At 35.3% G+C, this 22,435-nt stretch overlaps 1 protein-coding gene across 1 annotated transcript in view; it reads left to right on the top strand.

The window, feature by feature from the left end:
• The window catches only part of LOC150097410 (uncharacterized), a 299,012-nt gene that overhangs the window by 211,946 nt on the left and 64,631 nt on the right, over positions 1–22,435 (top strand). Inside the window, exons 7-8 of the mRNA XM_090407040.1 lie at positions 9,769–9,865; positions 16,985–17,092. Coding sequence (XP_090263166.1) covers positions 9,769–9,865; positions 16,985–17,092 — 205 coding nt within the window. The remainder of the gene's footprint in view (positions 1–9,768; positions 9,866–16,984; positions 17,093–22,435) is intronic.

The raw sequence follows: 22,435 nt of genomic DNA, 5'->3' as shown, positions 1-22,435 counted from the left end.
GAGATTAGCTCTGCTAATTCATTCCTGGATGCAGAAAATGTCAAGGTCTTTCCTAATATCCTCATTTTTAATATGATATTACCATTGATGCCATCTATTCACGCCTCTAATCTTTCTCAGGACTCTCATATCTGCGGTCTCTAGTCTTTGGTCAAGTGTTTTACTTCTGACCCAGCTCTCAGATCCATAAGTTAAAACTGGTTTGAACACTGTCTTGTATACAGCTAATTTAGTGTTCCGACTAATTTCTCTCTTATTCCATATGAATTTATTCAATTGACTTCCCACCACACCAGCTTTGCTGATTCTGTTGTTTATTTCCATATTTAATTTACCATCTTCAGTAAAAATTGTGCCTAAGTAGCTGAAATGTTTTACTTGTTCCACAGATTCTCCATTCACAACACAGTTGACATTTTCAATGACTCTGCCTATTTTCATTGTCTTTGTCTTTTTATTGCTGACCTTCATACCATATCTATTACAACAGTTATTCAATTTAGTCAGAGAATCTTGCAGACTTGTAGCTGATTTATTTAGAAGTATAGCATCATCTGCATAAAGCAAAGGGCTGACATTAACATCTCCAATTTTGATATCATGTTTAATACCACTTTCCTTCATAATGTGATCCATATAGATAATGAATAACAGAGGGGATAATGTACATCCTTGTCTCACACCAGAGTTAACATTAAACCATCTTCCTGTACTTCCTTCAATTCTAACTGCTGACTTACAACTCAAATAAAGACTAAGTATTGCTTGATATAATGCCCCATTGACACCATATAACTGCAGCGTATTGAATAGCTTCTCTCTTGGCACCTTATCATATGCCTTTTCCAAATCGACAAAACTTAAATACAGATCTTTGTTATATTCCCATGCTTTCTCGACTATTTGTCGTAAAGTGAAGATCTGATCCTGACAGTCTCTGTTTGGCCTGAATCCAGCTTGTTCTTCACCAAGCTTTTCTTCCACAATTCTTCTCAACCGTTTCTCAAGTATACTTGCATAGATTTTGCCAGGAACACTCAGTAGGGAAATACCTCTGTAATTCTCCATGCAGTTTTATTTCCCTTTTTATATATGGGTACTATGAGAGCTCTACTCCAATCATCGGGAATTTGTCCCTCTGTCCAGGCTTTCTGAACTATGCAGTGCAGCCACTGTAAGATTCTTATACCACCATACTTCAGCATTTCTGGTCGAATATCATCTACTCCAGCTGCCTTTCCACATTGTGAAATGGAAAGAAATCTTGCAGCTGATGAAGTTATATTTGCATATCATGTATGCGTGCACAACCAGAGTTTCAGTTCGATGGACTGCATGTCGAAAATAATCCGGAAACTATATGACAAAAAGTTCACTTGCGGTCAAAAGAAGACAAACATACAAGAGGATAGTATTCACCAGGGTGTCAATTAGTCTTAGTCTGGTTGTTTTGCTATTCTGTTATCTCCCCACAATGGTTTTAACGTCTGTAGGGCCACGATTGCCTTAACAATTCGGTATTTAATGTCGGTTTTCGAACGATCATCTTGACTCAAAGTGCTTCCTAGATAAGTGGACTTGTTTACATTCTCAATTTGTTTTTTGCCAATTTGTATCTTTAAGAATTCAATGTCTGATTTTGAGGTTATCATTGTTTTTGTTTTTTGTATGTTTATGTATAATCCATATTTTTTTAATGTTCCGAAAACGTGACTGGTTATATACAGAGCTGTAACAATTTGCTCTAACCAGCAAGCTCTTAAACAAGAACTTAAACTAAAAATCATCAGCAACACATTTATAAATAATGGCTATAACAAAAATACTATTAATAAAGTTCTTCATAAAACATCATCAAAAAAAATCTAGATTACAGTAAAACCATAGCCATCCCATACATTAAAGAGTTATCAGAAAAAATCAACAGAATCCTACACCATTATAATCTCAATGCCACCTTTAAACCACCTACAAAACTTAAAAACATATTCAACTCCTCCAAGAATCCTCTTCTCCCATTAACACATCCTGGAGTCTATTGCATCCACACGAAACCATACAGGTAGTTACTGCTTCCATTTAACAAACATTGCTGGCTTTTTTCTTTTCTTTTTTTTTTTTTTTTGAGTTAAAATGCAGTAATAAAAAATTCTAACTTGCCATCACACATGAGATCAGTACCTCATGAGAATATACATTGCCAATTTCTAAACTGCTTGAGATGTGGAATGTGGATGTTGACAAGTATAATGATGGACCTGAAAATTCAGCATCATATTTTTGTGATTTGTATCCATATTTTCAGCAGCAAATCGTGTGAGCACCTTATTTAATAATTCAAACATGGGTTGATGAAATTCTGAAACTCACCAAAATATAAAATGAAATCCTAGGTCTAAACTATTCTGTTCTACTCATTGAAATGGACATGATCATTTTTGAAAGCATCAGCAAATAAGAATAAAGCCAAACAATAAACTTATCATCATCATCATCAAATTCCTCCCATGTACCCAGTAGTGAGCTATGGAAATTTTAACAAAGGGTTTGCATCGTCAAGCAAAAAAAGAAAAAAAAAACCTGTATTTCACACAAAAACTTTTATTAATACAGTTTGTGTACAAATTCCAATCAAAAAGTATGAGAGGACAATCAACCTCTACAGGCTATCATTTTTAAACAAATATTTCATGGTCTAAACATGAAATATTTGCACACAATCAACTGTGTTAATTTATCTTACATAAGAAAAACACTATCAAAATATAATAAGAATGAAATCTTTTATAAAACATTTGGCTACTGATTTTACCATATGATTTGCTACCAGAAGGGAGAAGGGTAAAGATAGTGCATGCGCTTATATTATTTTCAAACTTGGGTGCATTCGTTATAGAGGAGTTTAAACAATAATTCCAAATAATCCATACACTGCTGAATTGACTAATTTTTGTTAGGTATGAGTTTGTTGCCATATGTTTCAATAAAAATATTTTTTTTTGAAATAGTAAACAAGTAGAACAAGGTGGCTCGCAAATTTGAGAAAAATTTAACAAATGGCTCATGCGAGCCCCTTATAGCTCACCACTGCATGTACCCATAAGGGGTGTACAGAATATGATAGTACTACATGAAAAATTTACATCATTACTAACTTCCTATCTACAATTTTCCTTCAAATCAGTCTGTTACTTGTCAAGACTCCAATGTTATTAGATCTTATATTTCTATCGTCTAAGGCACTTTGTACCATATCAATCCACCTATATCTTGGTCTTCCTCTGGGTCGTTTTCCTGCCAACCTGGAAGAGCACACTTGTTTTGCTAATCTTTCCTCGCCCATTCTGTTTAAGAGTGGACGAGGAAAGATTGCCACCTGAAATTAGCAGAGCTAATTTCAGGTGGTAATCTCTTGGATGCTGACAATGTCAAGTTCATTTCTAATATCCTCGTTTTAAATATAATATGGCAATTGATGCCGTCTGTTCATGCCTCTAATCTTTCTCACGATCTCATATCTGCAGTCTCTAGTCTTTGGTCAAGTGTTTGACTTCTGACTCAGCTCTCAGATCCATAAGTTAAAACTGGTTTGAACATGTCTTGTATACAGCTAATTTAGTGTTCTGACTAATTTCTCTCTTATTCCATATGAATTTATTCATTTGACTTCTTACCATACCAGCTTTGTTGATTCTGTTGTCTATTTCCATATTTAATTTACCATCTTCACTGAAAATCGTGCCTAAGTAGCTGAAATGTTTTACTTTTTCCACAGGTTCTTGTTCACAATGCAGTTGACATTTTCAACGATTCTACCTATTTTCATTGTCTTTTTCTTTTTATTGCTGACCTTCATACCATATCTATTACAACAGCTATTCAATTTCATCAGGGAATCTTGCAGACTTGTAGCAAATTTATTTAGAAGTATAACATCATCTGCATAGAGTAAAGAGCTGAGTTTAACTTCTCCAATTTTGATATCATGTTTAATACCACTTACCTTCATAATGTGATCCATATAGTTAATGAATAACAGGGGATAAAGTACATCCTTGTCTGACACCAGATTTAACATTAAAGCACCTTCCTATACTTCCTTCAATTCTAACTGCTGACTTACAACTCAAATAAAGACTAAGTATTGCTTGATATAATGCCCCATTAACCATATAACTGTAGCATATTGAATAGCTTCTCTCTTGGCACCTTGTCATATGCATTTTCCAGATCGTTGTTATATCCCCATGATTTCTTAACTATTCGTCGTAAAGTGAACATCTGATCCTGGCAGCCTCTATTTGGCCTGAATCCAGCTTGTTCTTCACCAAGCTTTTCTTCCACAATTCTTCTCAACCGTTTCTCAAGTATACTTGCATAAATCTTACCAGGAACACTCAGTAGGTAAATACCTCTGTAATTCTTACATTCAGTTTTATTTCCCTTTTTATATATGGGTACTATGAGAGCTCCACTCCAATCATTGGGAATTCGTCCCTCTGTCCAGGCCTTCTGAACTATGCAGTGCAGCCACTGTAAGACTTTTATACTACCTTACTTCAAAATTTCTGGTCGAATATCATCTACTCCTGCTGCCTTTCCACATTTCAAGCCTTTGATGGCTTTCTACTTCAATTATGGATATGTATTCCTGACTGTATGCCTGTTGAGTCTTTTTTACCACTGTGCTATCACTGCTTGTTTCATTTAGCAATTTGTCGAAGTAATTGCTAAATGAAATTTAGAATTACTTCATACTTCAAGGATATCTTTTTCTTCCATTTTCATGTCACCTTTATCATCTCTAACTCCTTTTACCGCACTCTTTCCTCCATTTCTAAGCTTCTTCAACAACCTCCAGAATATTTTGCCCATTCTTGATATTTGAAACAATAAACTATCGGTGAGAATTAAGAATTTTTTCAGTAGTGTTGACTTCACATTTTTAATGTTGTTAACAGATTAATGGAATTGCTAGAAAGAAAACACAAACCTGATGAATGGCATCTGTTTATAGACTTTTCAAAGCTTTGTTTGAAGACTGTAACTTCTACAAGCTGGAAATAAATATTCACCTATTCCAGAAGTGCATTATCATTATGAAGGAATCCTGTAAGAATATTGCTTTGCTCTTAAATACATTAACTACGCTGGTTTACATAAATTAAGTAACAAGTAGGAAAAATCACAATTACTTAAAAGCTATATGATGAAGTTTTATGCAGTTTGATGAAAAGCAGTATGATATGAGATGTGAAAGAAACACCCACAAAAAATTTAAATAGTTTAATTCAGTAACAAATGGGATACATGAAGACAATGGTCAGAAAAAGGAGGTTGAAATGAAATTGTCAAAATGCATCAATAAGGAATGTGATCACCTCCTTACAGCAATACAGTGCTTGCACCGATGTTTCACACAACATGGTGTCCAGGAACTCAGTTTGTAATAACAACCATTGCTCCTGCATAGCTCTCCGAAGTCACTCAAGATTTTAAGAAGGGGGCTGAGAGCAACCCTCTCCCTAAGTGCAGGAGACCTAGCTAGCCTTTCCATACATATGATAGTATCTTCTTAAAGATATTGGTCCACGAGCGTTGCTCAATTAGGACGAACTGCACTTGCATAATTGGCGATGAACATAGGAAATCCAGGATAACATTACTATAAGTTTCATCATTCATGCTTCCACTAGAAATCATGTACAGTTCGGTGTGTCCACCCAACGAGATGTCCTCTCCCCTTCCCCTCCCCAAACTATTACACTACCTCCACCATAAATGTTCCTTTTACAGATAATAGAGAGGTGATAACATGTCCCTAGTTCTCTCCAGAGCAGAAAATGGTATTCACTTGTAGAACAAATTGGGACTCATCTGTTAACTGTACCGACCACGTTGGTCTTTGGTCCAGTCACCTAGCATACAGACCACCTTTGTGAAGCCTTCTGCACACAGTGGAAGCAGATACCAATATTCCTGTAGCCAATGCAAAGTCAAGATTGTAGCTGAATTGGGGTAGCACTCCAAAATTTCAGAGATAATGGTTACCCACTGCAGTTGTAGCCCATGGCCTTCCTTCACTATATCTCCTGGATATTGTTTGTGAACTGTCAGGATTGGTTCCACAGTCCCTGAACTGCAGATTGACTCACATGCAACCATCTGGCTGCCTCCACCTGACTTTGGCTGGCCTCTAGTCTTACAATGACTTGTCACCTTAATTCATTGGTGTTAAATGATGTCTTGCAGCCATATCCAAGAATTTTGCTGTCACGAAACGTCTTGTTCTCACTCCAGACATGAAATGGAAAACTGCTCCAAAACCACTCATTTATATACAGTAAACAGACTAAGCTTCACTTAATGCACCTGACTTTCATATACCCCCCCCCCCCTGAGTTATCAGAATTTGTCTCTTTGATCTCTAATTTATGGACTAGTTGTATAATGAATGCAGATAGACCATTTGCAGTGACCACAAAGTAATAGGCTTGGCATGCAACTAGTTTGTATAAAAAATTAATAGTTTTAATTCGTAAAAATAGTATTTAGTTGAGCTAAATACTATTTTTTGCCACCTTTACGAGATTAAAAAAAATATCAAGTTTGGCAGAACTTAATGCGAATGGTGAGGTACATTTCATGTCCTCTCCTTGTGAAGCCTGAGGGAAAAGTTGTCTTACCACTACTCCATATTAAACTTGTTTTTATGATAAATTTTGTAATATGAATATTTTATAACAACAATCTATGGTACTTACAGGCTCTTAAGAACCAAAACCTGCTCAGATTAGCTTTTGTAATCATAATTTCAGGATAAAGTGGTTATTCTTATGCCCTAAATATATATTGTTGTGTGGTCTCCTCACAAGTGTGACTGGTTGGAGACTGGCTAACTCATCCTCAAATGAAAAGCCCTAATAAAGGTTCTTCACATTGTCGATGGGATCCAGATTTAGATCTCTGCAACTAAAAACCTTTAGCAAAACCAACTGAGCTTAGAGGATCATAAAAATATTAATGGTTTTAGGTAGCTAATAGACAAGTTCCCAAGAATAAGACATTAAAAAATTGAAAGAAGGCATATTTATTGTCCTACAAATTCGTATACTTATCAAGGATAGTTCTTCTGGCATCTAAATGATATTGAAAAGCAGCATGGAAGACTTTCAAAGAATGGGATGCAACGTGTGATTTTTAAGATTTACTTTATGTATCTATATTTCATTCTTTTCCTCTTGTATGCTATCAGTAATGAATCTGATGAATAATCCTATCAGGACATTTCTTGTATAGAATAGTGGTTCTCAAGGAAGTATAAATCCAGTATCTTGTTTGAATCCTCTCTCAACCCAACACTCCATGAACATGGCTGTTTGCCTTTAGGCATTAGATAACATTTCCATCGTGAGACTACCAGCTTGGTTATTTGAGACTTGAAGTAATCTCAAATAACCAGGCTACCTTTAAAAAAAAAAGTTCCATGTTTGATCTTTAGAACACAGTTTCCAGATTAGCTAATGATTTGTCCACCTACAGCACCAAAGTACTATAGGTCTCTGATTTTGTGAATGGAATTCACATTTAAAAAAATGAAATTCAGTTAGCATATGAACATAATTTTGATTCCTGCTATTCTGGCTCAACAAAAATTCAAGCAAAACAAAAATTTTCATTTTATTGCTCAGTAATTTTATTCCCATCACTGCTGAAAATTTTTGATTTTCTAAAATAGCTAAGAAAGACAAGCCGAGTGGAACACAATAATGACCATAAGCCACAAATTAACATACACTAGTGGCCAAAATTGTGGAAACCTGATGGAAAAGTGTATTTTTGAGGTTTGATGGCTCATAACACCACTTGTTTTTGGTGTAATACCATAAAATTATATCCATGGAAAGATAATTTAATCAAGAATGTAATGCAATAACTTTTATGAAGGATTTTTTATTAAAACAGCAGTTATAAAGAAGAAAAGTGAAACACATGGAAAAAATGAGATATACAAAAATTCTCACAATGTGAGTTAATATTTAGTTGGGTAACCTTTAGCGTTAATTACAGCCTTACAATGCCTTCCCATGAAGTGAACCAAGTTATTTAGTTCTGCAGCTATTATAATGTGAAAACAAGATTGAATTATTGCTTCTATTAATTGGATTTTATTGGTGGATTGCTTCTGACTAACACGTTTCTTTAGTCTGCTCCATACATTTTTGATTGGGTTAAGGTCTGGGCTATTCCCAGGCCATTCCAGCAGTGGAATATGATTATCTTGAAACTACTTTTTGCATACAGCAGCAACATGACATGGAGCTGAATCCTGTTGAAATATAAATACTTCATTATCTTGGAAAAGATCACTTGCAGAAGACTTCAGTTTGGGTTCAAGTATTTCATTTATGTATTTTTTTGGGCATTTATATTCCCATTAATCATGCAAATTCTGCCCACACCTTTTGATGTCATACAACTCCAGATCATAACACTAAGTGGGTGTTTCACTGTAGGTGTAATGCAATCAGGATGCAAATCTTCTCCGATTCTTCTCCTTACATATTTTATGCCATCACTACCAAACAGGGAGATTTTGGTTTCATCACTCCAAAGAACACTGTCCCATTGTTCCGCTGTCCAGTTAACATGGGGTTTAGCCCATTTTAATCTTTTCAACCTTTGTTTGAGAGATAAAAATGGCATTTTTCGTTGAATTCTAGCATTTAGACCAAATTCCTGCAGTCTGCCGCCGAACAGTCCTTGCACTCAACTTTACATTGTATTGCGCCATTTCACCTTGTATTCACCCAGATGATTTTCTTCTGTCACATAGGCACAGTCTCTCAATTCTTCTATCATCACTTGCTGTTGTGCACCTTTTCCTGCCTTTACTAGTCTGGTTTTGTAGTGACTGAGTCTCCTTATACCTCTTCAAAAATTTAGAAATGCCACCTTTGGTTAAGTTTCCACCAATTTTTCTTCTAATTTCTTCATAACTGTGGCCTTGTTCACTGAATAGTACTATTTTACATTGCTTTCTGGGTGACCAGTCAACTCTTTGTGCCATTTCTTTAATTTTATTACGTTTTACAAGCTCACTAAATGAAAGAACACAAAAAAAAAACAAAAAAAAACACCAACTTGATAGCAATCACATAACACACTGACAAATGTCCTCCTCTCAGCTCCAATACATGACATCAATAGCTGAATCCTACTGTGACCTTATTGGCTCATTGCCAAAACAAGATGACACCTGATTGGCTCTCTAAACACTCATGTTCATTGGCTACATTCAAATGAAGGAACGCTACTTCATATCAACCTAAGCAAGTTGTGCTTCTTTTTCTGGTTATTTGGCTATAACTTTTCATAGAATACAAATAATTGGACAAATTTGTTGCATTACATTCTTGATTAAATTATCTTTCCATTGATATATAATGTTATGGTATTACACCAAAAAAGGTGGTGTTATGAGCCATTAAACCTCAAAAATACACGTTTTCTAAAAGGTTTCCACAATTTTGGCCACTAATGTATGCGCTTTTTACAAGCAACTTTGTTACAGCCAAGCAATGTTATCCATCTGACTAATTTTCAAATCCAACTTATATATACAAAACATTATGAAAGTTTAACATTTTGTGCCATAAATCATCATCATCAGGGAGTTTTGCATTCTTACTCCTATTTGTGCATTATTAACTTAAATTTCGTAAGTATCCTATTACATGTGTTTATGTTAATTCATTTTTTCACTAGGAATAAAAGTAACCTCAAGGTGCAGAAGGAAGTGGAAGAAGTTCATCAGTTCACTGTATTTGAAGCTTTAAGTAAACTGAATAATTTACATCATCTGGTAAGTTCATAGCAGTCTTTTCTGATGATTAAATCTTTATGAATAGTTTACTTTTTTTATTGTTTACAACTGCCAAAGAATGAATGAAAAAAGGAGAAATGCAGGGTCTAATTGCAAAATTTCATGGGTTATGCATAAATTTGTATACTAATAATTTTTTACTAAGACCTTTGTTGTCTTTTCATACACTTGATTGTAAATGTTAAAACTCTCATTCAAATCATAAATATTAAGCTCGGTCCTTATGTTATGCAAATTTTCTTATAAGAGCAATTTTTTAATTCACAGAATGAGTCTCAAAGATGTAATAGTTTTATTTAATAATATAACATCATTTATAAGTAATAGGGAATGTTTTTAATTAGTCATTGAACAGTACACTAAAAAATAATCAAAACCAACTAGTTTCACAAGCATTAGTAGGCCTTTTTTTTTTTTGTAGGTAAAATTAAGAAATTTTAAGAAAACATTTCGACACAAATGACTATAGTAATGCATGGCACTCATCAGCTACGTGACTGTTAACATAGGCAGGTATTGTTGGAGAAGTTAAACTCTGATACATCAATACATCTGATTAATGATTTCCAATCAATTTTTTAAGTCTTAAAACACATTTTAAAAAATTATAACAATCAGTAGTGAGCTTCCATAGTTCATTTTGACAATTCCCTTCAGTTGGAAAAACCTGTATGCGAATTCCATCTGGGATGCAAAGAACCCCCAAAAAAAAGCTTGCTATGTGAAGGTGAATTATCCAGTTTCATATGGAAATGGTCAGGTTTTCCTTCCAGAGGATCAAATTTTTCATCTTACATAACATGCAAACTGACATCCATAATATACTGATAGAATAAGATTAATCATCCCATCAGAAGCATTAATAGGTTTCAAAGAAGCAAAGTTGCTTGACCATGACAGGACATTATTGAGCCTAATGTGCAAGGAGAAATAGGGTAGGATATAATTTGCATAACGTGAAGAGCTGAGCTTAATAGTTCTGATTTTCTGGAAATTATTTGAATGTGTGAAAAACTTCAACACAAAAAATATGAAAGTAAACTAGAAAATAGAAAACATCAGCAGCATTCTGTCATTGTCTTGATAGGAAACCTATTCCAAAAAAAAAAATAATAATAATAATAATAATAATCATTAATTAATTAATTAAATTAAAACATTTTAGCTCTTTAGGCACAGCTTTTAGTCAAAAGGTAAAAAATTGATAGAAGAATTACACTATATGATCAAAAATATCCAGATGCCTGCTCATCCCAATTCTCACATCTGCAGCTGTACCATTTCTTCTAGCAGACGGCTTCACTCCCAAAACACAGTGAAGTATAGGAGTGACCATACAGCATTCAGTGACATCAAATCTGAATAACTAATCCTGCTGTTATTCAGGCCCTCTATCAGATTTTGGTAGTTGCTGTGGTAATTCCCTTTCAGACGAGCATTAATGAGGTTGGTCACCGATTTTGGACGATATGACCTGACTGAGTCTGTTCACCTTACTGGTTCTCGATGGGATTGCGATCAGGCTGTGAAGGCCAGCATTAAACCATTCTAGCACAGACCTTCATTGAACTGTTGACATAAAGTTGGAAGCACAGAATTGTCTAGAATGTCATTATAGACCATGGTGGTAAGATTCCCCATCACTGGAAATAGGAGACCCAAACCATGAGAAACAACTTCATACATGATACCTCTTTCATCAAACTTCACATTAATCACAACACATCTGAGCTACTAGCATTTTCCTGGCATCCACCAAACTTAGATTTGTCCTTTGGACAGCAGGGTAGTGAAGCGTGATTCATTGCTGCAGAGAACACATTTCCACTGCTGCAGAGTTCAGGGGTAGTAAGCATTACACCATTCCACCCAATGCTTGGTGTTGTCCTTGCTGATGTTAGGCTTTTCTTGGCTGTGCAGCTCTGGAAACTCTCTACACTTCTACAAACAGTTGTGGACTCACATTGCTTGCAGTGGTATTTTGGAACTCAGTAGTGAGTGAGTTTCAACTAAGGATAGGTGATTTTTTTTTTCTCACTCCACACACTTCATTCAGCATTCTTCCACCCTTCTATGTGATTTTAAGTGTTCTACCAGGCTGCGATTGTACTGTTGTTCCTAGGCATTTCTACTTCATAGTGACACCACTTATAATTGATAAAGGCAGCTGCAGCAAAGCAGAAATTTTGCAGAATGTTCTGTTACAAAGGTGACATCCTATGATAGTGCCACATCGAAAGTCACTGAGCTCTTTAGTGCAGCCCATTTTACTGTTAATGTTTGTGAAGATTGCAAGAGCATCTTGCAATCTTCCTCCTTTTCTACCTGTATGAGCCAAGGGCTCATACAGGTAGAAAAGGAGGAATGAGTATATATATATATATATATATATATATATATATATAGATAGATAACCATATCTACTACTACTGTGAAGTGATGTCTGAATATTTTTTGATTAGATGGTGTATATTATACTTGAAAATAAATAATATTCTTGTTTTAATCCTTATCCAAGAGTAAGCAAACAAAGTTTGCAAGTGAGGTATGACTAGTCTATTTGTATACAGAAGCTGTTGACTTCACATCAGTTGCCTCTGACCAACTTTTCCAAAATCTTCACCACTATCACTCCCAAAATCCTGGTAGATACATCAGTCATTGTTAGATACATCAGTCTGCATGATCATCACTGTGCACTGGGATTTTTATACATTCTTTCTACTCCTATGGAAGCTTACCTGTTTTGAGACTCAAATTATACAGCCTAGTCAAAGAAGCAGCCAGTCAGCTGAACACTCTCTTAGCATCCATGCTGATATTTGATCAGTCCCTATTGTTGAATTCTTGTTCTGTTTATGCAGCAGTTCTAGTACCTCCTCAGACATTTTAGTTTCTTCATCTAGTGAAGAGAGCAGTAAGCTCAATGTTGCTTACACCAGGTTGTGATAGCTCTTAGTGAACACTCATGAACAATCTCTTCTTCATCTGTCACCTGCATACCATCTGCATTTCAATACAATTGTTTTTTCACATTTATTCTTTCTTTTACTTGCACCATAACAGTGGAATTCTTTTGAGTGGTCTTAACTTATAGAACCATAATTAGCTTTCGGGACAATACTTTCATATCTCCGATCGTGTTTTCAGCATCATGTTTTTCTTAAGAATTTTTTTCCTAATAAGCAATGTTTATGAGATACCTCTGCCATTATGATGAAAATAAATTACATATAGACACAAGGATAAATGAAAACATCTTTAAAGTAAAAAACTTTTATTGACAAATGCAAGTTTTTTAATGGGGTATTTAAAAAACAGTATGAAATGTACGATGATATAAAGGAATAACTTGATGTGGTTGAGATGTAGTAATTGATGGGGGATGGGAACTAATGATGTCTTATGAAAATCAGATTTTCCCAAATTTTTTGTAAGAAGAGACAGTTGTTTTGATTCAGAATAAGACAAGGATAAATTTTTAAAATAAGAAAAGGATGTACGAGGGTGGTCTGAAAAGCTCTTAGCCTGACAGTGAAAAAACGAATTTACAATTTCAAAATTATTTTTATTTTTCAATAATTTACCTTAAGATTAATACATTTATTCCAATTATGCTCCAGCGCCATTATCCTGTCCCTGTAGTGGTTCTCAGTAAGATCTGCAAAATACCCCTCTACAGCTGCCACTTCTTGATTTGAAGAAAAATGATGAACAGTGAGGAAGAGTTTTAGTTTTAGGAAGGATAGAAGTCAGAGGGAGCCAAATCTGGGGAATAGGGTGGATGTTCCAACAATTCAGGTGCATTGTCCTGATGAAAGATGATAATTTTCTTCTACAAGCCAAGTCTTTTCTCATGAATTTTTTTGTCTAGTCTGTTTAAAAGATTGGAATAATATTCCCCAGTTATTGTTTCACCCTTTTCAAGATAATTAATAAACAAAATACCTTTAGCATCCAAAAACACCGATGCCGTGACCTTTCCTGCTGATGGAACTGACATTGTCTTCTTTGGCACTGAACAACTGGCTTCTGTCCACTGTTTGGATTCTGGTTTGTAATGGTGAATCCAAGTCTCATCCATCGTAATAAATTGACACACAAAATCAGTTTTTTTCTTGTTCTAACACTCCAAGCACTGTTCAGAGATTTTCATGCGAAGCGTTTTTGATCTGCTGTGAGCAAGAGTGGCACCCATCTTGCACAAAACGTTTTCATTTGCAATTCTTCATGCAAAATATATCCTACATATTCTTTTGAAATGCCTATAGTCTCAGCAATTTCACACACTTTGAGTCATCCAATACCATATCGTGCACTTGATCAATGATTTCTGGTGTTACATTTTTTGGACGTCCTTCACGTGGATCATCTTCAAGGCTGGTACAGCCGCGTTTAAACTCGGCAGCCAATTTCTTAATTGTCGATAACGAAGGAGAAGAGTGCCCATAAACTTTTATGAACTTTGAATGAATTTCTTTTGGCTTTAAACCTTCTTTTACAAAGAATTTTATAACTGCACGATACTCAATTTTATCCATTTCAAGGGATACAGACAACACTTTTGCTTCAGATGAGTGTACAAAACAAACTACTTGATAGAATGACTTACAATTTCACATGTATGCTTATGATAGATGTACTAACTTAGCAAAAAAAGAATCGTGCCGATAGTGTTGCCATCTTTGGTTGAGACTGAGAACTTTTCAGACCACCTTCGTATATTTAAGGAGAGTACTGCTTCAGTGCTCTCCTTAAATATACATTCAAATTTTGAAGTTGCATTGGTGAAGCAGGTGGCTTTCAGACTAGAAGATTCTGTGTTGTAGGCCATATTTCTTCTTAATGAGGTAACATTGATTGTGTAATTTCCCCCCCCCCCTTCCTCAGAAAGTCCAATTCATCTATTTTTGGGATTTTTTTAATCTATGTTGTATTTCTTGAGGATTCTTGAAATTTGTTCAGAAATGCTCAAAATATACAGAATTGCAACTCTTTCTGTACTTTCATGGTTGCTAGAGCCAGGTTTGTAAGAATCAAAAGAATGCTATATAGTCCATTGCAAGAAGCAATTCAAGTTGCTTGAAATATTTTGGGTTAGAGCATACAAAGGTAGTTAGTTTACCTAAAGGAGAGCAGGAAAATAAGATATCTAAAAAACTGAAATTTATCCAGGGATGTAGATTATTTATTTTTGCTATAAAGGCTGGTAAGGTATCTTCTTTATAGGGCCAGACAGCAAACATGCCATTCACATGGTGCATCCAAAAGGAAGGATGAGGCTATATAGATGAAAAGGATTTCTTCTAAGTGTTCTAGATAAAAGTTGGCAAGTGCTGATGGAGAGAGTGGGCTTCTCACTTGGGAACCTTCTATCTGCTTTTTTTTTTTTTTTTTTTTTTTTTTTAAAGAAAAAAAATTCTAATGAATTTTATTTCATATAAGGAATAGGCAAGCCCATTTTACCCCTCCACCTTTTGGAGACTGATGAGACAGTTCATTCTCCACTGGTAGCCAATCAGAGATAGTCAGCCCAAGACTATCACTAATTATAAACAACATCCAGTGAAGAGAGACAAACAAGTGCCACCATCTCATCGTTCCTTAGCCTAATGCAGTATATTATTGTCTGAAAGCATGGGTTCTATGGTCGAGTTTAAGAGATGAAAAGCTGGAGTTTCTGGAAGAAAAAACGCACTTGCCCATGACAAAGATTGAATGACTCAGGAACTGGTCAAACAAAGGATTAAAAAAAGAGAAAAGTTCATCTAGTCACCAACTAGAATTGAACTTAGAATGGTCCTTCAGGCACCCTAGTGCCGTTAATGCAAATGCCATTTCCATAGAGTTATAACTTTTGTAAAGTGTTTCTTGCAGATGAAATAACTGGAGTGGATAACAAAATCGAATAATTTGACTATATCTGGGTGGAAGATTTGTGAAAGCGAATTAAGGGAATCCTGAAGTGGACATTGGTGAATAAAGATTCATTGTCGAAGCTGATCATTAATATATTCTCTACTTAATAAGGTTACCCATTTCACTCATACTTTCTTTATTCATTTATCTCTAGGGACACAATCCAATATTGCATCATTTAAGTATTTATTTAAATGCTTCCCATAAAGCATTTAAAACTAGTATTCTCCTCAGTTGATCATACTTTTCTGGTTTATAGTTCATCATGTAATCATTTCTGATTGGAATATTCATATACTGAACCAGAGAAGAACAGTCATGGTGTTGAATGACTCCCCCCCCCCCCTCTGACATATAACCAGATTTATCATTCTTTAACCTTGGCTTCCTTTTGTCACAAGCTGCTTGAAGAAGTTGTCTAGCAGCAGCTCAATAAATTCAGTTTCATTCTTCTCACAAGATTTCACCTAATCAATATTCAAATAATTAAAGTCATCCATTATGATTAATCATTTAGTATTTTTAGGTTCATTAGGCAATGCATTTCATCATCATCATTAGCACCTGATCCACTAGTAACAAAATTCTCCATGCATTTGATCTTGTTAGACCCCACACCATATAGCTTCAAATATACCACTACATGGGCAACTGTTACTATCATAGTTTTCTTCCTTAACTGGACTCAGATCATTTGATATCATGTATCACATCCCTCCTCTCCTTTCTTGTTGATCCTTCCTAAAATATACTGTACTTTTCACTCGATATCAGTTAGTATATCTACCTCTGAAATCCAGGTCTCACTAATGTCTGGAATCTGAGGCCAAGGCCACAAACTGTAGTTCCTCTCCCACCTTATAAAGATGGGGAAGGAATTACTCACAATGATTTCCATTTAATTAGTTTGATAAAATTGATTTAAGGAGTGATATTTTAACTGTCAATGAGTGGGAGCGATGTGAATTATTAGTAATGGAAATGTTTCATAGTACTAATCTTTATGAATACCCACCAGCATCTAAGCATATCTATACACCTTAGTATCATTCTTATATTGATATGAATTAAAATGACACACAGATTAATGTCGTATTGAAATAACAAGTAATATTGATCGTATAATTGATTAAATATTGATTATTGCTTTAATATGAATTCTTTGTTCATATTTTGCAGTCTCTCATTAAAATGAAAAATATTTTCCAAGAAGATATTTTACATTTAGGAAAACTTCAACAGTTGGTTGGTATGGAATTGGGAGATTGCCACAAATGGAAATATGAGGTAAAGGAATAGTTAGAATTTTTGAAAATATGTTTTCATGTAGATCCAATACACTTTGCTGTTATATCAAAACCACTAGGCTTTGCCATTACATGAGGTAAAGAAATTATCAAAAAATAATGAGTTCTTTTGTTGTTGTTGTTTTTAATCTGATTTGTGGTTGAAACCATTCCCATGTTTGCATATTTATTTTATTTACTGTATTTTTCTGTGTATAAGACAAACCCTACTTTTTCAGACCCAAAATTAAGGAATCAATATTTTAAACATCCCCACTATCTAATCATACACTCAGTGGGAGGAGGTCCAAACTGTAAACTTTATTTCCATGTTCTTTTGCATAATTGATGACTTTTAACTTGAATTTTGAAGAATATGACAGTCGTTTTTTATTTTTGGACATTTTTATGGGCTAGTGCTCAAAATATTGTTAATGCGTTAACTTATCCCGCCAACGAGTCGCAGGCATATGAATGCTTTCAGAGTTCTGATTGGTTTATTCAGAATCAGCCGTTAAGGACGTCAATCGACAGAGTTAACAAAGGCTAGTGATTGCCAGAAGCCTGTTCACGGAGACAAGGTACCAGCAGTTTCGCCACAGCAACTGCAGGTCTCTCAACCAGTTATCCACTGTGTAAAAGACTATACTTTTTTCTAAAAATTTTAGAAAAAAGCATCGTCTCATACACAGAAAAATACAGTATTTGTATGGGCTTTCCTCCTTTTTCTTCCCCGTCCCTTTTAGGATGAGTTGAGTTCCCTTATGGGGGGGGGGGGGTTAAGTATTTATGACCGTAGGTCCATGTGTGTCCACTGGGCCAATTTGCCTGTTCTGAGGAACGAAAAGCCTGAGTTTTCAGGTGAAAAAATTCCTTACCTTCATATGAGACCAGGTAATAGTTCCTCAATTCATGGACAGAAATCGAACCCAGGTATTTCCAACCAAAGGGCTTTGTCTATACCGACTGAGTTATGTAGGTTCTATGTTTGCATACATGCACTGGTACAGTAATCCAACATAGGTAAAGAATGAATCAGTGGTGTATCTATCTGAGTGAACTGTGAACTTTACAGGCATAATCTACCATAGATCCACATTTGGTAGATGTATGTTATTAGTGTTCTGACTGTGGAATATTAAGTGATAGGTTGTATTTGATGGGCAAAAGATATTAATAGTGAATACTTGTTAGACTACACTTCACACCATATAGTTTCAAATATACAGATACATGGGCAGCTGTTATAATATTGCATTCATAGCTTAATCATTTAAGTAGTTTTATTGAACTACTTAAACTTTTAAGTATTCATCATCATCATCATCATCAAATTCCTGCCATGTACCCTCAAGGGGTGTACAGGATATGACAGTACTACATGAAAAAATTACATCATTACTAACTTCCTATCTACAATTTTCCTCCAAATCAGTCTGTTACTTGTCAAGACTCCAACATTATCAGATCTTATATTTCTATCGTCTAAGGCACTTTGTACCATATCAATCCACCTATATCTTGGTCTTCCTCTGGGTCGTTTTCCTGCCAACCTGGCAGAGAACACTTGTTTTGCTAATCTTTCCTCTCCCATTCTATTTAAGTGACAATACCACCTGAGATTAGCTCTGCTAATGCATTCCTGGATGCTGACAATGTCAAGTTCTTTCCTAATATCCTCATTTTTAATATGATATTGCCATTGATGCCATCTGTTCACACCTTTAATCTTTCTCTGGACTCTCATATCTGCGGTCTCTACTCTTTGGTCAAGTGTTTTACTTCTGACCCAGCTCTCAGATCCATAAGTTAAAACTGGTTTGAACACTGTCTTGTATACAGCTAATTTAGTGTTCCGACTAATTTCTCTTTTATTCCATATGAATTTATTCAATTGACTTCCCACCATACCAGCTTTGCTGATTCTGATGTCTATTTCTATATTTAATTTACCATCTTCAGTAAAAATCGTGCCTAAGTAGCTGAAATGTTTTACTTGTTCCACAGGTTCTCCATTCACAACACAGTTGACATTTTCAATGATTCTGCCTATTTTCATTGTCTGTCTTTTTATTGCTGACCTTCATACCATATCTATTACAACAGCTATTCAATTTAGTCAGAGAATCTTGAGGACTTGTAGCGGATTTATTTAGAAGTATAACATCATCCGCATAAAGCAAAGAGCTGACATTAACATCTCCAATTTTGATATCAGGTTTAATACCACATTCCTTCATAATGTGATCCATATAGATAATGAATAACAGAGGGGATAATGTACACCCTTGTCTCACACCAGATTTAACATTAAACCATCTTCCTGTACTTCCTTCAATTCTAACTGCTGACTTACAACTCAAATAAAGACTAAGTATTGCTTGATATAATGCCCCATTGACACCATATAACTGCAGCGTATTGAATAGCTTCTCTCTTGGCACCTTGTCATATGCCTTTTCCAAATCGACAAAACTTAAATACAGATCTTTGTGTTATTCCCATGCTTTCTCGACTATTTGTCGTAAAGTAAAGATCTGATCCTGACAGCCTCTATTTGGCCTGAATCCAGCTTGTTCATCACCAAGCTTTTCTTCCACAATTCTTCTCAACCGTTTCTCAAGTATACTTGCATAGATCTTGCCAGGAACACTCAGTAGGGAAATACCTCTGTAATTCTCACATTCAGTTTTATTTCCCTTTTTATATATGGTTTCTATGAGAGCTCTACTCCAATCATCAGGAATTCGTCCCTCTGTCCAGGCTTTCTGAACTATGCAGTGCAGCCACTGTAAGACTTTTATACCACCATACTTCAGCATTTCTGGTCGAATATCATCTACTCCTGCTGCCTTTCCACATTTCAAGCCTTTGATGTCTTTTTTCTACTTCAAGTATGGATATATATTCCTGACTGCATGCCTGGTCAGTGTTTTTTATCACTGTGCTGTCATCACTGCTTGTTTCATTTAGCAGTTTTTCAAAGTAATTACTCCATACTATAAGGATATCTTTTTCTCCTGTTTTCATGTCATCTTTATCATCTCTAACTCCTTTTACAGCACTCTTTCCTCCATTCCTAAGCTTCTTCAACAACCTCCAGAATATTTTGCCACTTTCTTGATATTTATTTTCTATATTCTTGCCAAAGTCCTCCCATGACTTTTGTTTAGCTAGTTTTACACACTATTTAGCTTTCTTAAATTTGTCTCTGTATTCTGTAAGAGTAAAAGCTGACTTATTTGCCAGGAACTTTTGATATGCTTTCTTCTTTTCCTTCACTGCCTCTTTAACTTCCTGTGTCCACCAGGGAGTTCTGATTTTTTTATCCTTGCACACAACCTCACCACATGCCTCTCTGGCAGAATCAATCAATGTTTTCTTCAAAGTTTGCCACTGAATCTCCAAGGTTTGATTCCTGTTCTCAAAGTCTTTCATTTTCTTTTCAATAATCTTTCTGTATTTTAGTCTACAGTTCACATCTGAGAGCTGCTCAACTTTTATTCGCTTTAAAACTTTCTTACATGTTATTCTTTTCAATATGAAATTCAATTTTATCCTGATTAAGACTAAATAGTGATCACTTCCAATTTCAAATCCTCTGTACACTCTGGTGTCCTGCACCAGGGAGAAGAGATCACTATCAACAATAACATAGTCAATGAGACTTTTCTTATTCCTAGCCTCTTCTCTCCATGTGAATTTGTGCACACTTTTATGTTGGAACATGGTGTTAGTAATAACCAGTCCATGTCCTGAGCAGAAATCCAACAGATATTTGCCATTATTATTAGCTTTGCTCTTTTCTCCAAATTTTCCCAAAGTATTTTTGTATGTCTCACAATCATTTCCTACTCTGCTATTTAGTACCCCAACAAGGACCAACTTTTCCTTTTTCATTGTGTCAGTTGCTTTTTCTAAAGCCTCAAAAAATTCCTCCATTTCTACCTTAGTAGAGCCTTCTGTGGGAGACCATAGGCACAAATAAATCTCATTGTCCAGTTCCCCATTCTCATATATGCCCACATTACTCTACTTGAGACTGACTGCCATTCAAGAAGATTAGCCTCGTATTTTGTGTTGAATACTATGGCTACTCCTTCTTTTCCTTGATTTTCATTGCCTGAGTATAACATTTTGTATTTATTACTCAGAAAGATCTCACCAGTTTTGGTCATTTTTGTTTCAGTCACCCCTATTATGTCGATCTGGTACTTATCTAATTCCTCAGCTAGCTCCATTTCTTTGCCATTCAGGCTTCTTACGTTGATAGTACCGATCTTTAACTCTGGTGATGTTGAGTTTGGGTTTGTTTTCAGATTTGTTCCAGTAGCTGACTTTTCGCTGTTCGCCCTGGTTCCCTGGCGAAAACAACGAGGGCCTTGTTTAACCGGGCGACGCCCCAGCCGGCATGAAATTTTGTCATGTTGTACCATCATTTTTTATTTTGGTTTAACCAATAAGAACACAATTTGGTCGGCTAAATCCCAAATTGCCAACCCATCCTCGTTCGTTCAGTATCCAAGTAGATACCCAACAGGGTGCACCATGAGAAGGTGAGAATTAGACATTAGGTCAGAGGTCCTGGTCGGTTCTCCGCATTCCTTTAAAGGCTATGTGGAGGTCTCCTCTCAGTTATACAGCTTTGACCCTTACTTTAAGTATTTGATTTTTTAAGTGTTAGACTTATTTTGAAAGGATTTCAAAATAAGTCTAACACTAATTTTGATATTGTAATAAGTAAGGGCGTTATTTTGAATTTTATTCTTTTTTTTTTTATTCATTTTTGAATTTTTATTCATACTTTATATTTGCTGCTCTTTGAACATCTATAGCAAGGCAGGATATCAACAATTTTGAAGAAATTAAACTTTCAAAGATTTGATAATTTACACAATTAACTCCCTAAATAAAAGTTCCCTAGAGTGTACAAGTTTTGTCATGACAAATGCATCTGTATCATGAATGTTCTTATGATTTTGATCATAAGAATACCCAATCAACACTGTATTTTGTCCTATATCATACCAGATAGCCTCAAATCAACATTCTCCCTGGGCATAAAATCCTCTTTAACATATAATTTTGTTGGTTGTAGTTCTTCAGCTATCATCAACAATACACCCCTGCTGTCCTATACTCTCTATCATCCCTGAAAATACAATACTACCCTTTACATTCTATCCCTGTATCTATATCATTTTCTTTCAACCAAGTGTCAATGATGCCTATGATTTTTGGCCAAGTTAAGGTGACCATTTCCAGCAACTCCTCTCCCTTATTTCTGATACTTTTGACATTCATATACAGTCATACCCCAACTTACACGAATCTGGAGTTATGC

The sequence above is a fragment of the Typopeltis vanoorti genome, chromosome 17 (assembly GCF_054136105.1).
Source record: "Typopeltis vanoorti isolate ZY-2024b chromosome 17, IOZ_Tvanoo_1.0, whole genome shotgun sequence".
In the NCBI taxonomy this organism is placed as follows: domain Eukaryota; kingdom Metazoa; phylum Arthropoda; class Arachnida; order Uropygi; family Thelyphonidae; genus Typopeltis; species Typopeltis vanoorti.
This window is presented reverse-complemented; position numbering and strand designations above follow the sequence as displayed.